Source organism: Acipenser ruthenus, chromosome 7, assembly GCF_902713425.1.
Source record: "Acipenser ruthenus chromosome 7, fAciRut3.2 maternal haplotype, whole genome shotgun sequence".
NCBI lineage: Eukaryota > Metazoa > Chordata > Actinopteri > Acipenseriformes > Acipenseridae > Acipenser > Acipenser ruthenus.
The window spans coordinates 36,783,676-36,800,551 of NC_081195.1; the positions used below are offsets into that span (position 1 = coordinate 36,783,676).

The window sequence follows — 16,876 nt, forward strand, 5'->3', positions numbered from 1 at the left end:
GCACGGGTGGAAATTGAAGCGCCAGGGTACCGAGGCTCTGGAGCAGCGTGGCACCGAAAGTGCTGCTGCACAGACTCAAAAAGCCTCGAGGTGTCGAAGCGCCGGGGTACCGAGGCGCATAGAAACTTGTAGAAGCAGCTCTGAAAGAGTCAATCACAACTGGAAAAAGGTTAGAGTTATACTCAACTTACCTACGTCACTCTGCGGAGGAGCCTATCGGCAGCTTTGATATAAATGCTCAGCGAATACCTGTCAAGCAGGCATATCCCAAAAGTATCATTGGCGGTCATCTTCGAATTGAAAGGGAACCACGTATGAGGAAATTCTTCTTGAGTTCTGACGTAAGAAACGGGCGGAGTCTAAGTTATTTAAAACAAAAAAACTGAATCAGAAGTTGAAACTATACTTTAAGTTAGCCCGAAGTTTTTGAGTCGTTCCAAAAGTTTGTTATTTTTTACTTCCAGAAAAAAAGAAAAGCGAGACACGCAGGAACTTCAGTGCATAAATTGCTGCTAGTAATTTAAGAAAAGGTATGTTGAGTTCTTATGTTTTTACAGTTGGGTTAGGAATGAAGTGACTTGGCAAATTGTTGTCGTGACAAAAACATTACTGTCGAGTAATCTGTTTGTATTTAATCTGTCTGCTAAGAAATAAATAATAATAATAATATTTAAGAATGACACGCTTTACTGAAATGTTTCTCCATATGAGTTTTTTGTATATATATTTATTTTTCTAAATTCTTTAAATGTAATGCGTTGTTTTTCTAATATTGGAATTAACACTCAATTGTTAACAGAACTACGAACGCATTTTAAACTTTTTCCCCCTCTATAATAAATATGTTTGACCGTCAATATTTTGCCTTCAATATTTTTTTTTTATTTGAAGTATTGAAGTATATTGACCAAATTGTTTTCCTTGTATAATGATTTGTTGTTAATAGCCAGCGTAAGAAAACAGTTTTAAACAACATATTCCAACAGTAAATGTGTTTATTTTATTTATTTATTAGTATTATCTATCGTTAATTGTCACAGGTAGGTTCAACTGTGTATAAAGAAAGTAACAGCAAAAATACTATATATATATATATATATATATATATATATATATATATATATATATATATATATATATATATATGGATGAATATTTGCATCCTGAGCATTTCGGAAAAAAAGTGATAATACCACAGTAGTGACGTCAAAAAGTGATAATTCCTCTACTGGTAAATATACTTGAACTTTGACCCATTCGACTTCTCGAGACTATCACTTTCAATTCAAACACAAAATGTCTCGTTTTCAATCACTCGACAACACCCACATTACAGAAATGTTCATTAATGATCAACAAAATGAGAATACGTTAAAACAAAAAAAAGGATGTAAAGCTGGTACATTCGTATCTCAAAGAAACTAAACGGATAACAACATAGAACGAAGATTAATCCTCAAACTGAACGCAGTAGGGATTCAAGGATTAGGGAGTGGTTAACATGTAGAAAACAGAAAGTACTGATTAGAGGAGAAACCTCACAATGGAGCGAGGTAACCAGTGGTGTACCACAGGGATCAGTATTAGGTCCTCTGCTATTCCTAATCTACATTAATGATTTAGATTCTGGTATAGTAAGCAAACTTGTTAAATTTGCAGACGACACAAAAATAGGAGGAGTGGCAAACACTGTTGCAGCAGCAAAGGTCATTCAAAATGATCTAGACAGCATTCAGAACTGGGCAGACACATGGCAAATGACATTTAATAGAGAAAAGTGTAAAGTACTGCACGCAGGCAATAAAAATGTGCATTATAAATATCATATGGGAGACACTGAATTTGAAGAAGGAATCTATGAAAAAGACCTAGGAGTTTATGCTGACTCAGAAGTGTCTTCATCTAGACAATGTGGGGAAGCTATAAAAAAGGCCAACAAGGAAGTGTTGAATTTAAATCAAGGGAAGTAATGTTAAAACTTTACAATGCATTAGGAAGACCTCACCTAGAATATTGTGTTCAGTTCTGGTCACCTTGTTACAAAAATAATATTCCTGCTATAGAAAGAGTGCAAAGAAGAGCAACCAGAATTATCCCGGGTTTAAAAGGCATGTCGTATGCAGAAAGGCTAAAAGAATTGAATCTATTCAGTCTTGAACAAAGAAGCCTATGTGGTGATCTGATTCAAGCATTCAAAATCCTAAAAGGTATTGACAATGTCGACCCAGGGGACTTTTTCGACCTGAAAAAAGAAACAAGGACCAGGGGTCACAAATGGAGATTAGATAAAGGGGCATTCAGAACAGGAAATAGGAGGCACTTTTTTACACAGAGAATTGTGAGGGTATGGAACCAACTCCCCAGTAATCCTTCAAGAAGCTGCTTGATGAGATTCTGGGATCAATAAGCTACTAACAACCAAACGACCAAGATGGGCTGAATGGCCTCCTCTTGTTTGTAAACTTTCTTATGTTCTTATGTCTGTACAGCATTGAAAAAAAAAAACCCTGAACTGTACTGCTGAACCTCGCCTTATTATAAAAATAATAGATGGGCCTCTTCAGTGAGTTACAGGAAAAACAATTTCATGTCAGGTTTCTGTGACAGTTTATAAGCTCAACCTTCGGTCTCGTAATTTATGATGGCACAGAAACCCTGGATGAAATTATTTTCCTGTAACTCACTGAAGCCCCTCTATTATATATATATATATATATATATATATATATATATATATATATATATATATATATATATATATATATATATATATATATATATTATACTTTAGTTTATGAATGAGCATTTACACTGCCTGCAAGAAAGTCATGAATCAACGTTTCAACCAATTAGCATTGCCGTGTGCGTGCTGTCATTGTGTTTCAACCAATTAGCACTAAGCATTGCTATGCAAGGGTGATGTTGGTTGTAGTATCAGCACCAAGCACTGTCATGCGAGAGACAGCGTTTACTGACAAATGTGTCCTGCGCTAGCAGCTGGCTTCACTGTGATAACTGTGTGTTTCACAATGTGGGATGGAAAAACATTACAAAATGAATCTCTAACTTCCAGAACCACATTTAAACAGTCGAGAAGAAAGGATATTTAACTGTTAATGTGTCAATATATTTCTCAATAAACAAATCATAACCTTCCTGCGTTTCTTTTTACTAGCAGTAAGAACCAGTCCACATTCTGTCTATATGCCACTTATTTTAATTTAATTAAACCAAATAAATCGTGCTCTAAACTGTATTTTTAGTGGTGCTCCCTTCTCTGTCGTGTTCTTTTTTTATTCACTCTGCTACCGTTACTACAACAGCCCAGGCCAGTGAGGCACGATCATTTCCAGTAGGCTCATGCTAGTACTGGAATTGAAATTTGAGATTTGTTTAGTATGGATTCAAGTAGAAAGTGACAGTTTGTTTTCTGTAAGAAATCAAAAGAGACGTTCAGTCGTTAAGGAAGGTAGATTAACAAGGTAAGATTATGTCAGTTTTAATAGATGTATACCTGTGTTTTTTTGTCACGGCATGGCAAACTGACATTTTAATTTTTTGCTTACAGTTGAAAATAGTTTTTCCATTGACCATTGTGATTGTTACATTGTGAGTTGAATATTTAATTGACCGCAATTTAATGGTGGATTATTATTATTATTATTATTATTATTATTATTATTATTATTATTATTATTATTATTATTATTATTTATTTATTTATTTATTTATTTATTTATTTCTTAGCAGACGCCCTTATCCAGGGCGACTTACAATCGTAAATGCAAGACGTAGGAAGGCGGGGAGGGATGCAGGACGTTTATAAAGGAGGGAGTGGGTGAAACTACTAAGAGATAAAACAATTCAAATAAAAACACAATCTAAACTAATCATTTTTTTTACAACGATATTGACTTTAATCTTTCTTTCACTCTAAAGAATTAATCACAGATAAAAGCAACGCGACCAGCTCGATTGCTAACAGGTTTATTGCAATTTAAATAGTGCCCCTTTTAATGCAAACACATAAGATCATTAATACTTCAAGTCGTTTCTTTGTTAATTCTACGTTTAGCCGTGTGTATCCAGACGAAATCAGCGGTGTGTAGTGTAGTGACTACATCCTCCTCACAGTGAGAGGAAAGCCACCACTTTTCATTAAGGAATGTAGAGCTACAAAATATCTGAGCTCGATTTTAATCCAGCCCGTGATTAAACAATGCTAATTACAGCTTTAAAGACAGGTAGAGAGAACATAAATAAATGTAAAAATCTACCAACCCTATAACACAACGAATGTACCAAAGACGGAACTTTCCCGATTTGCGTGGGTGTCTGTAACATGTTTTCAAGCCTGATCTGTGGTGAATAGACCTATTAAACGTGTCAAATAGAATAAAAGCATTTTAGTGCCAAAGATTAATGCATTTTATTTGTATTTATTTTAAAAAGACATCTAAGGACAATACATCAGATTTGCAACATAGTTAATACTGTAGCGTGCACTGGGGAAGGCAGCAGTAGGGCTGGTAGGTGACGTAATCACACACAAAGACATAAGCCCGATATACGCTCCTTGCAAGAGAGCCGTCTCTTGTACAGCGGTATCAGTGCTGTGCTTTAGTGCGAAAGAACCCGGGTTCGCGCCGGCCCTCCGCCTGCGTGTGGATTGCCTCACCCTGTGTGATGCGCCTACCTGCGGGAACCAAGATCGTTACAGTATGTTGACATGTTGCTTTCAATCTTGCATAAATATTTTTAGACTTTGTGCCGCGGTGTCATATTCCTTATGAAACTCACTTGGTCTGTGCATATTTTGATGGTGAAATGCACACAAAATGACGATTTTGTATATATTTAAATATAAAATATAATTTCAACCGTTTTAGCAGGAATGGCTAACTGTTAATTAAACTTACCAGTATTCGTGTCATTTAAATAAGCTGTCGGGTAACTTGAAGTTAATTCACCCATAAAATAATTATTTTCAAATCTGTGTTGTGAATAAAGTTTATCTCAAGGAAGCAAACACTATTCTGTGGCTTTCAATACCCACACATTTCAGCAACCATAGCAACTTCTGATTATATCAGCCGGAATCAATACAGAAAAGAAATGTTACCAGATTGGCCAGCTGATCAAAAAGATCAACTGAGCTAAAATAGAACCAAGTACAGTGTACCAACGGTGACGACAAAGCACACGTGTAGTGAAACTAAGTGTGTTTAACACAGGGGCCCCACTGTGTTAATATTAACATATTGTATATTGCAGCAAGACAGTTACATGTTTTGTTAAATTGCATTTATTAACATTCTTTTAGTTTAAACGGTTCTTTATCTCTGGAGTCTTTCAAATATTCAAACAAACACTCCTTGAGTAATGTATTCAGTGGTAAAAATGCCCATCTTGATACATATCACTATGTAACACAATTTTTGTTCCTGGGTAGTAAGTGTTATTTCCTAATTGCTTATGCCTCAAAAGTATAGAAAATGGCTATTATTCCCCACAAACTTTGCTTTTGTGACCAGGACGGTGATATTTTGAAATTTACCTATTTCCAATGAGAAAACGGGTGAATTTGTGTCTTCGTTCATAGTCAGAAAAAAACAACATATGAATCCAAATTAACATGTATTTATACTAAAGTAATACAAAAATGACTACAAAAGATTTAGAAGTGAGTAGTTTTTCGAGATTTACGATTATACTGTAAATCACTTTCACGAATCAGCCCCCAAATGTAGTCTCCCAAATGTAGTCTCCCATCATGTTCTCGTTATACTGTCCTTGGTAGCGGCGTTCAAAGTCCAGTATATCCTGGTGGAAGCGCTCGCCTTGCTCCTCCGAGTACGCTCCCATGTTCTCCTTGAATTTATCAAGATGAGCATCAAGGATATGGACTTTGAGGGACATCCTACAGCCCATTGTGCCGTAGTTCTTCACCAGAGTCTCAACCAGCTCCACATAGTTTTCGGCCTTGTGATTGCCCAGGAAGCCCCGAACCACTGCGACAAAGCTGTTCCAAGCGGCTTTCTCCTTACTAGTGAGCTTCTTGGGGAATTCATTGCCCTCCAGGATCTTCTTTATCTGTGGTCCGACGAAGACACCGGCTTTGACCTTTGCCTCAGACAGCTTAGGGAAGAAGTCTTGAAGGTACTTTAAGGCTGCCGACTCCTTATCTAGAGCTCTGACAAATTGTTTCATAAGGCCCAATTTGATGTGCAGTGGTGGCATCAGCACCTTCTGGGGGTCCACCAGTGGCTCCCACTTGACGTTGTTCCTCCCCACAGAGAACTCGGTCCGCTGTGGCCAGTACCGCCTGTGGTAGTGCGCCTTGGTGTCCCTGCTGTCCCAAAGGCAAAGATAGCAGGGAAACTTGGTAAAACCGCCTTGGAGACCCATCAGGAATGCCACCATTTTGAAGTCTCCTATGACCTTGATGCCATCTCAGAAAAATGCAGATATGTATCCACTTAGGCAGCTGGAACTAAACTGAACTGGTGGGCTTAAGGCCCCTGTATTTATTCTACTATTTATATTACTGGAAAGTTCTAGAAGTTACTCCAAGTTTACTCAGCACTGAATCTATCTGGAATGTTCTGGAAAATAGGTAAATTTCAAAATATCACTGTCCTGGTCACAAAAGCAAAGTTTGTGGGGAATAATAGCCATTTTCTATACTTTGGAGGCATACGCAATTAGGAAATAACACTTACTACCCAGGAACCAAAAAAAAAAAAATAATTGTTACATGGTTCATAAGTCAGACCGCTTCCACTGCACCCCCGTTGCCATGGATGCTAATTTAATGGGGTTGATTTTACCAGAGTTTATTTATTTATTTATTTATTTATTTATTTATTTATTTTTACGTTAATATGCTACAAATGGAATGTTTGTTTTCCAGCAAAATCCAAAACTAAATAATATTTGAATAATCGGTTCAATTGAGTGAAATTCAAACATGAAATAATCGGAGCGATTAGAACCAGTAGAAAATCTACCATCATGTGCTGTAGTTTGTTAGTGAAATATTGGTGTTTTGAATAGTGCTTTCAAACCCCTATGCCTTGAAACATGCACCACACCGACAGGAATTGACCATATTTCCTGTAAGCAAGTTGCCTATGTAGCTGAATTTAACAAAACTGAAACCATATATGGAGTTTCTATTGGTACAAACTGCATAGCAACAGTGACAGGCTGCAAGTGGGCCTGAGTCATAACTGCAGTACAGCTGTTAACTTCCTGGTTTCAATAGAATTATATACATTTATTTTGAAATATTATATATTATATAATATTATGGAAGTTCCCTCGCATGTTTTGAAAGTCGTATATACAAAAGAAAGATAACTAACAGCTGTGGCCTTTTGTTACCTACACAAATGAGCTTATGTAATATTCTGTCTATAGCTACGGATATAAAAACTGAAACTTTTCTGTTCAATGTTAGAAATAGTTAATGTACATTTATTTGGGAGTTGCACAATATTATGCATTGGATCCAAATAATGCAGTAATACATTTTGTTACATAATACACTTTTTTTTACCTAAAACACCAACCCTGCAATGAGTCAAAGATCATGTGGAAACTCCCCACTGCACAAGAGTTATTTTTAGTTTTGGTACAGTAGTTACACAATATTCTCTGTGCTTTCCGTGTTCACATAACCTTCATCATAGAAAACAAACACACACAAAAAACAGCCCCACTGCTTAGAACGCCTCCTGAACCGAGTCAGAGTGCACGTGCTGGTGACTCGAAGGGAGGTTTATTGCAATAAGAGTTTATAGGCAGGCCATTAGCAGCACAGTCACGTATCCTGTTGCTGAAGATTTTGATTAGACATGTTATCCAGGGTGACTTACAGTCGTAAACAAAAATACATTTCAAGAATCACAGTACAAGTAGCATCGGTGGCGCTTGAGATGAACTTGTTTTTAGTTGAAATTAAACCGGAACATTTTAGTTTTTATCTTTTTATTTATTTATTAACATGTTTGTATGTGTATGTATGCTTCATTTATGTATGCGTGTGTGTGTGTGTGTGTGTTTCTGGATGTATAATAATTGTTTGGAGTTATTTTATTGAGTATGGTCTACTTAGGTCTGTCTTTGTATTAGTGCTGCACTATTGAGATGTACCTTTTCTGGCCCTGCCTGTGGCAGAAAACCAATAAGCTAACAAAGACATGCATGTCTAATGCAGAGGTCAGCTGTGCGGTTTATACAGCAGGGTATGTGCAGTGTCTGGCCTGCTTGTATTGATGCATCATATTATTTATAATAATTTTTCTTTTAAGATGTGTCCTACCGGTGTCTCAGAGATGAACGGCACACAGGTGGGAGACACTGACGCGAGCGGCATGGAGTACCGGATCTTGATGGCCTATGCACAGCGCAGGAAGCCTAAGCTAATTGCACAGCAGAGCCCCGAGGAGGAGAGACCCAGCCCTCCAGCTCCAGAACACAAGAAGAGGCGGCCCATCTGGAAGAAGCTGATTCCGAAGTGCGTGCGCCCACAGGAGGAAAAACCCTCGGAGCAGCTAGCACCTGCAAGGGCCCAAAGTAACGAACCCAACGTGGGCTTTGGAGCCTCCCACTGTGATCCCGGTACAGTCAGACAACAGAATGCATTTAGAGCAAATACTGTAGTGACCCTGATAAGAAAGCAATAACACAGCCCAGGGTGTTCAAATATAATCCATGTAGTGGCATTGTTCAGCAAAGTAAAGTATATCTGACCTCCTTTGAACTGTGTTATTGTGCTGATATCAAACTGCTAATGCTGCAAAACTGGGATGAAAAGCTTGCCTCTTATTCGCACTAGCAGTATTATCACTGGCCCCTTCTTTCTTCTGTTCAAGATCTTTGGGCTCCTCGCTTGTATGTACCACTTCAGTATAGTAATATGCAGAGATTTCACTAGAGATTAAACCCTGCAGCTGCTTCCTGGTACCTGGTCACCTGTGCATTCAGACTTGCTGCAATGACACAGTGTGGCCTGCAGCTTATCTGTAGTACTTTTATTTTGCTTTGCTGAAATGTGTTCAGGGCTTTGAGAGGACCTGGTCTTGAAAGTCGCTCTATAAGTGCGTTGTTGTGTTTTGAATAATTGCATATCCTTAATTAACGTAATAAACAAAACACAATGAAACCAGTGAATAACCAAAAGATTCTCTGCAGAATATAAACAGGGGACCAGTAATAATGTTAATCAAGGTGATGTATTTTAAACCATAAGTTAGCACTCTTTTAAGCGAAGACATACATTCTGGAAAGTAGTGGAATAAACTTTTCACTGGAGCAAAAGTTTGTATATCTGCCCCACTGTCTTGAAAACAGCTGCCTAAGCAGTAATGTTCTTCTATTTAAAGCTCTTTAAATACACTGGTAATATACTGGTGTACCAGTACTGCTTTTCCATATTCAATATAGAGTTTAATAATACTTGGATTTGTGTTGGTTTTAGCTGAAGAAAAGGATACCTCTGATAAAATAGCAGATCAACTCCACAAGATCGTGGATTCAAGGCAGACCCTGCAAGGGGTGTTACTACTGTCAGACAGCATTGAATCTGATGGCATTGAAGGTAAGCTGTTCACATTGCCTATATACTTTGCGACCAGCGTGATTGTGCACCGTGATTGTGAATGAATGAAGGGAATGGCAATCTCATGGTGTCAATGGGTGTTGATCGCACAATATTTAGGTAGTGTGGAAAGAGTATAACGGGGATTGTAATAAGACTCCCGTTGCATAGCAGTTTGATCCACTCCTGGTTTTACTATGTTTAATAAGACACGCCTGACCTTGTTACCTAATCAAGCTTGTATTAAAACCTGGAATGGGTGAAGGTGCTATGCAATAGGAGTCTTTATTTCCAGCCCTGTTACCTTGGCATATTAGTAGTAAACCGGCACTGAAAAGGTCAAACTGAAATGAGAAAATAACCTTGTGTTTCCTTTGTGTGGCAGATGAAGAGCAGTACGCTATTCAGAGGCTGGTGGAGCTCTTAAAAGAATCTGGAGACAAGCTGAACCAGGAGGTAAGAGGAGGAAAACCTGCAGCTGAATTCAAATAGTGGGGACCACGTCACTAAACTGAACTGGGCTGTTTAGAGATGATATGGGGTCCCCGAGTGTCTCCCCAGGTAAAGGCATAGCCACGCGGTGTGTATGGGGAGTCATACAGTCAGGGGAGCGCAGGGGTCCCCAAGGGTCTCCCCAGGTAAAGGCACGTCTACGTGGCGTGCAGAGTGTCATAGTCAGGGGAGCGCAGGTTTGCATTAACCCTTTGCGGTCCTATGTCGGACCTGGTCCGACATTGCAATTATTCCTATCCGGTCCAATGTCGGACCCTGTCCAACATCATCAAAAAAATGCAAAAAACGGGTTTCTAGTCGTTTTTTCTCCGGAAAAAGCCGAGAAAACCATTCAATGGCCGAGTGGGAGCAACAGGAGCCGAGACAAGCCGAAAAAAAAAAAAAAAAAACAAAAGGGCGTATCTCATAGTCATACTTGCCCCTGGCATCAGATAACGGCGGTCATAAGGAAACAAGCTGGTTGATCAAACTGCATCAGCGCTCAGAGAATATCACAGACATTTGCAGAGCTTTTTTCAGATGTTATAGTAATAAAATAATGACTTGGATCGCATTATTGAGGCGTTTGGTGATAAAACGAGTGATCAGGAGATGATTGATTGATCGGTATGTACGACTATTATTATTATTTGTTTCTTAGCATATGTGAAAGCTATAGCGAACGAAAGGGTGGGGCGGGGCTGGAGATGCCTAGTGAGTGCTTTGTTGATATGCAGGGCCTTTAAAAAGCACTTGTGGATGGTTCATTAAATTATTTTGCGGGGGGATTATATATTTGGGGATACTGTCAGATTCCACATACTACTTTTATGCTCTGAGCACACTCTTAGGGGAGACGTTTAAGGAGGACACAGATGTTTTGGACTCCTGTAAGTGGATTGTTTGTGCACTGACTTACAGATATTAGTATATCCAGACAACTTTTAAGTAATCAAGAAAATCACACAGACCCATTCAAATTTGAAGTGTTAATGAATCAGAGCAGTATTAGTACTCCTTTGGTTTATTAAATGCTTGTCGGATCCCAGCTAATAGGCGATCCAGTGCCTTTACAGATTTAACAGCGTTAACACTTCAATATAATTATGGTTATCACATGTTTTGCCCTTAGGCCAGACATGCAAAACGCTAAAATGCCCACCACTAAATACTAAAGCATCCAATACAACACTATCTAAAGTTAAAATATCATTCCTATCCCTATGGCAATGCTTCAATGCTTCAAGATTATGCTCACCTCCCAGTACATGGAAGTATTTTTGTTGAATATAAGTATAGAAAAGAGCTGTCTTCGAAGGCAGAGGCTTCTGAATACGACCAAACAGCCACCAGCTTTTCAGAGACTGGACCAGACAGCTTGTGTTACCAAGCTGAATGATACGTGACTAGAGTCTTGCCTCGACTTTTATATTATTATTATTTGTTTATTTAGCAGACGCCTTTATCCAAGGCGACTTACAGAGACTAGGGTGTGTGAACTATGCATCAGCTGCAGAGTCACTTACAATTACGTCTCACCCGAAAGACGGAGCACAAGGAGATTAAGTGACTTGCTCAGGGTCACACAATGAGTCAGTGGCTGAGATGGGATTTGAACCGGGGTCCTCCTTGTTACAAGCCCTTTTCTTTAACCACTGGACCACACAGCCTCCTAAACTTTTTTATAGAACTTTTCCTCTGCTTCGTACTTCAGAAGACTTAATTAAATCTAAACATTTGGTCTGTTTTTACTAGATTGCAATACCTAGGAGGCTCTGTGTTTTAGCTTCAAAGCTGCTTCCAAATGAAAGTTACTTCTTTTCTGATAATATATTTCACTGTGAACACATTTTTAAGTTAATTAAACAAGATGCTAGTTTTGCCTCTCCTCCCAATGTTACCACAGGCTTCTGCACGGGAGCTTACAGATAAGGGAGGCCCATGTCTTCAATCTGGCCAGTTTCCAAGGACTAATATACACTCCTATAACAATGGCACACAGACAAGCATTCCTCTAACATTACACCATTGCTTGCTTATCCTTTGCTGCAATCATTTTTCTGCTGGCTTTATAGCTTTTAAAACACATTATAGTTATTATAATGTTTTAACACTGTTGCAGTTTCACTCAAAAAAGGTGTTTGCACCTTGTACAAAGGAAGACGGGTTTTAGGGTCACTAGTGCAGTACTTGCATTCTTTAGATCAATTGTTTTTTTTTTTTTGTCTTTTAGATTAAGACAGACAAGTACCTTTCCAAATGCTTCAAAGAGGCGTTCAGTTACTCGCTCTTCAAGAAGGTGACGGACATGTTTCTGGAGAGAGTCTGCTCCTCTGCAGCGCAGGAACCGGCCAGGATCGCTTTCACTGCCGACATCACCGCCAAGCTCACCGCCGTCGACAACCACCCCATGAACCAGAGCATGGGCTTCGGAGCCAAGTACCTGAGAGAGCACTTCAGCACCTGGGCTCAGAGTCACGGGGGCTGGGTAAGCAGCTAGCTAGCTAGCTAGCCTTTTGTTACACACTCCTATTGCATAGCAGTTTCACCCATTCCAGACTTTACTACGAGCTTGATTAGCCAGAATGTATAGGTAACAAGCTCAGTCTTTATTAAACTCCAGATAGAATGGATCAATCTGCTATGCAATGGGAGTCTTATTTCCATCCCTGTACAAGAACCTCTACTGACATTAATCCCCAGGCAGGCTGTAAATACAATATTAGAGCTATCACTATCATGCAAGACTAGATCACTGTGACCTATATCCATGGTATATGTAGATGTGCAAGTTTCACATACAGGTACAGTAGATGAAAAGGTGCTTCCATATACCCCCATATTCTGATCTACAGCTGTCTATGAAACTGAGGGAACACAAAGCCGCTTTTCCAGGAACAGTGGCTTGAAACCTGGTTCCAGGAGAGTGGGAGACCTAGTTTGAGGCAACTTTGTTGTATGAAACCCCAGGTCTCCCCTAGTGTTCCCTGCAGTAGCCTAAACATTTTTGCACATTATTATTATTATTATTATTATTATTATTATTATTTAGTTCTTGGCAGACGCCCTTTTCCAGGGTGACTTACAGTTGTTCCAAAGTATCACAATACATAATATTACATTACAGATAAGAGCAGTTATAAAATACAATACAATCAGTACTAAGTATGAGCAAATTCAAATGAGCGAAAATAAATACAGTAAATTGCGTTTGAGAGCGATTACGACTAAGAGCAGGTAAACAACATTTTTTGATAAGAGTAAATTCCATTAAGAGCAAGTAGGAAGTACAATAAATGGATAATAATGATTTCAAATAAGAGCAATTACAAAAAATGTGACTACTAATGTAATATTGATTTAGCTTATTTTTATTTTGGTTCCAGGAAAAGGCACTGAACAGCACTGAAGAGGAGGAAGTAGAATAGTGGCTGGTGGAACTAAATGATGCCAAAGTCTGTCTGGATTTTACACGTGTCCAATTCCTTTGAGGCGATTCTTTAGAAGAGACGTTTTAAAATGCAAAAATGAGCCACTTTAAACCTTTGAAATTTCAACTTGCATCGCTGTCTCTAACTGGAGGGCCAATGTATAAAATGTAATTGAGACACAGGGGAGGGACAGCTAGTAAGAGTACCTGCCAGTTGTAGAACACACTTTGGTGTTAAGGGTCTCTCTCTCGCAGCCTCATTCTTTTGTGACGGAAGAGGGACGCCCCTGTTGCAAGCCCGTTTACGTTCCGGTGGACAAGACAGCCAATGCAACAGATTTTGATGAAGGGTTTATGCCCGGTGCTCTGTTGGCAGGTGCTTCCATGTCCTAGAGGAACAGTCTCGACCAGTCACGCTGAAGGACAGATTGCCCCAAACACAGCTTCCCAGAAGGAATTCAAGGGTGTTAACAATGAATGATCTTGCACCTTTCCAGAACAATTTAAACACCTTGCAGACAGGAAGCCTGGGGGTCCCGCACACCCAGTGCACCTCTTCTGATTCTGCTGTTGTCGCTGTAGCTTCACAGTTATTGCATTGAATCAGTTGCCTGTCAATCAATCACAGTTACAGATTGCATCCAGCACATAGAACACGACAGCACAAATACATTTGTTTAATAGCAAATCCTTTTTCTTGTGATTTTACAATAAGTTAATATGTTTTGTGTCAGGGTGTTCTCTTGCTGAAACTGTACTCTTGGGGGAATATAGACCTAAATATTGATGTTTGTATCAGATGGAAATGACATCATGGGTCAATTGCAATGAACTAAAAGGAGCGCACTAACTGGGGATGATCCCGTGGTTAGTTTTACGCGAATGGAGCTATACCATAGCCCTTAACAGCGCCTCCTCTCCCTGCCCACCACACACTGCAAGCAGTTTAAGTGATGAGTTTCGAAACTAATGTGTTTAGTGGGAAGGTGAGTGGAAGCGAACCGTCTGTATAAAAATCAGATTTGTTATAAACGTAATTTGTTTACTACAAACCCTGTCAGGAACTTAATGATTGTTTAAATCACAAATACCTTATACTATTTAAACAAAACAAGCTTTAAAAATAATAATGATAAATAGAAGACGTATCTCGGTCTGTAGGTTTTTTTTTTTTGTGCAAATTTCCTTACTAAACTGTGCGCACTGTGACGCAGACTATATACAAATACAATGTAGAACAAGTTTGGCAGTAGCAGTCTATTAATGCCTGTTTTTGGCTCGGTGGATTAAATGATTTACTCGGTTTGTCATGTAAAAGTGTGGCTGTTTTGCTTAATATCCTCTTTTTTTGATCCACTGGGCTGGCAGATTATTTGCATTTGTTTTTCGTTGAGTGAACGGGTCCGAGATGAGTCCTTAACTCAAAACACCGTCTTCTGAAATTTAATGTTCATAAGGGACTGGGAGTCTGGAATTGTCTGCAAAAATAATAAAAAATAAAAATACAACAACAAAAAAATATTTATTTTTTCTAGTTAGATTATTCTTCTTTTCTTTTGGAAGTGGAAAACTGTTTGAATGTACCTGGAGTTTATAGAGAAGCTTCAAGTTTGTGGACGTTGTTTTTAACTTGGATAGAAACCGTGATCTGGACTATAGAGCCGGTGTAGTGTTAGAAAGTGGTACATGGTCAGAATGTGGTACACATACCACTTGACCGTGTAATGTCAGAAAGAGGTACACTGTCAGACTGCAAGTGGTACACTGTCAGATTTTGGTAAATGTGCAATCAATTGCGATCTGATGGGTGTTTTCCTATTGTCAGAGGTACATTTACCATTAATTATACATTATTTTTTTTGCAAACTTGAACTGGAAACAGAATTTCAATTTCTCTAAAAAAAAAAAAAAAACTAAAAGAAAACACACAATTTACAAGAAGTCCACCGCAAAGTTGCACAAGTAACACAAACGTACAAGACCCAATGTATTGCATATGATAAATATTCATGTACTATTTTCTTAATGGTGGAAAAATATGATAAATTAGATTAAAAGCAATGTAAAAGAAAATATGAAAAATGCAATTTAAAAATATGTAAAAGACCAAAAACAGCATAACGTACCAGATTTGAATCGACGCTTCCCTGCTTTCTTAACGGAAGTTATTTAGGCTGCGCGAGCAAGTGCAATGCAATGAGTACCACTTTAACATGTACCTGAAAATAACACTACACCGGTAAGAAATGAAACTTACTTTCACCTCTCACTGTAGCATCTACTATGACTTCAATTCAGGTAAAATCTGACAATCTGATTTAGACATTGCCAGAACTGTGTGTGTGTATATATATATATATATATATATATATATATATATATATATATATATATATATATATATATATATAAATATATAAATTGTGTTCTTAAATAGTACATTTTAGTATTATTTTTATTTTCTGTTTTGCAAAACAGAAACGTTATGTTTCACTTTCATTGCATTAGCATTTTTATTGTCTGTAATATAATGATGTATTTGCGAGATTGTGCTTCAGTTCATTTGATTTCAGATCATGTATTTTTTGTCTTTTCTCTTTTACACAAAAAACATATTATATGTATGTATGTCTCCTTTGTGTAGGTTCATAATGGAATAAAAAGTTCACACAGACGGATTTCTAGGTTGACGCTGCACAGCGCATTGTTAATGTGTTTTTCCTGCATCCATAATAAATGATTTTCATTTTGGTAAATGAAGTGGTATTAAGTTCTTTCTTTCTTTCTTTCTTTCTTTCTTTCTTTCTTTCTTTCTTTCTTTCTTTATTACTATCAATCAGTCCTTCTGTCATATCAGTCTGATATATCTGCCTGTTTGACAGTAGACAATTTTCGATTTGAGACTTTAATGCCTAGTTTTACACTGAATTTGCCAGGTGAATTCACTGACGTTGCTTGCAAACAGTGATGGCGTGTGTTGGGAACGAGCGGATTAGAAGCAAAGGACAGAATATTTAACCACACATCGATTTTCTGATATGAATTAAGAAGAGTATGATTGTAACTTATATGATTTTTTTTTTTTCATTCATTAGTAAGGTGACCAATGTTCTATTGTTTTCAATGCAAACAAATACATTATATTCCAGAGATTCAGGGAGCTCAGCAGATTACGTCCATCTATATATATATATATATATATATATATATATATATATTACCATGTTTGTTAATTTGAACAGGAAATGCCCTCTAGTGAACACTGGTAATATTACAAGCTTCAGTTCCTACAATAATGTTTACATTTTACAATAAAATGATTCCTTCCGTCATGCATCCATAGTCTTACA

The 16,876-nt window shown here is 38.0% G+C and overlaps 1 protein-coding gene across 1 annotated transcript; it reads left to right on the top strand.

Annotated features, from left to right (window-relative positions):
• The first annotated feature begins 347 nt into the window (after positions 1-347).
• Positions 348-15,450, top strand: LOC117415024 (apoptosis facilitator Bcl-2-like protein 14). Its single transcript, XM_034024930.3, has 6 exons — positions 348-530; positions 8,316-8,625; positions 9,485-9,604; positions 9,990-10,060; positions 12,330-12,584; positions 13,483-15,450. Exons 2-6 carry the CDS (start codon positions 8,316-8,318, stop codon positions 13,522-13,524), a joined length of 798 nt encoding a protein of 265 aa, XP_033880821.2. The 5' UTR covers positions 348-530; the 3' UTR covers positions 13,525-15,450.
• Positions 15,451-16,876: the final 1,426 nt, after the last annotated feature.

Coding starts and splice junctions, on each gene's coding strand:
- LOC117415024 (XM_034024930.3), top strand. CDS start 8,316: ATGTGTCCTACCGGTGTCTCAGAGATGAACGGCACACAGGTGGGAGAC. Junction 8,626..9,484: donor AGCCTCCCACTGTGATCCCG/GTACAGTCAGAC, acceptor TGTTGGTTTTAG/CTGAAGAAAAGGATACCTCT. Junction 10,061..12,329: donor GAGACAAGCTGAACCAGGAG/GTAAGAGGAGGA, acceptor TTTGTCTTTTAG/ATTAAGACAGACAAGTACCT.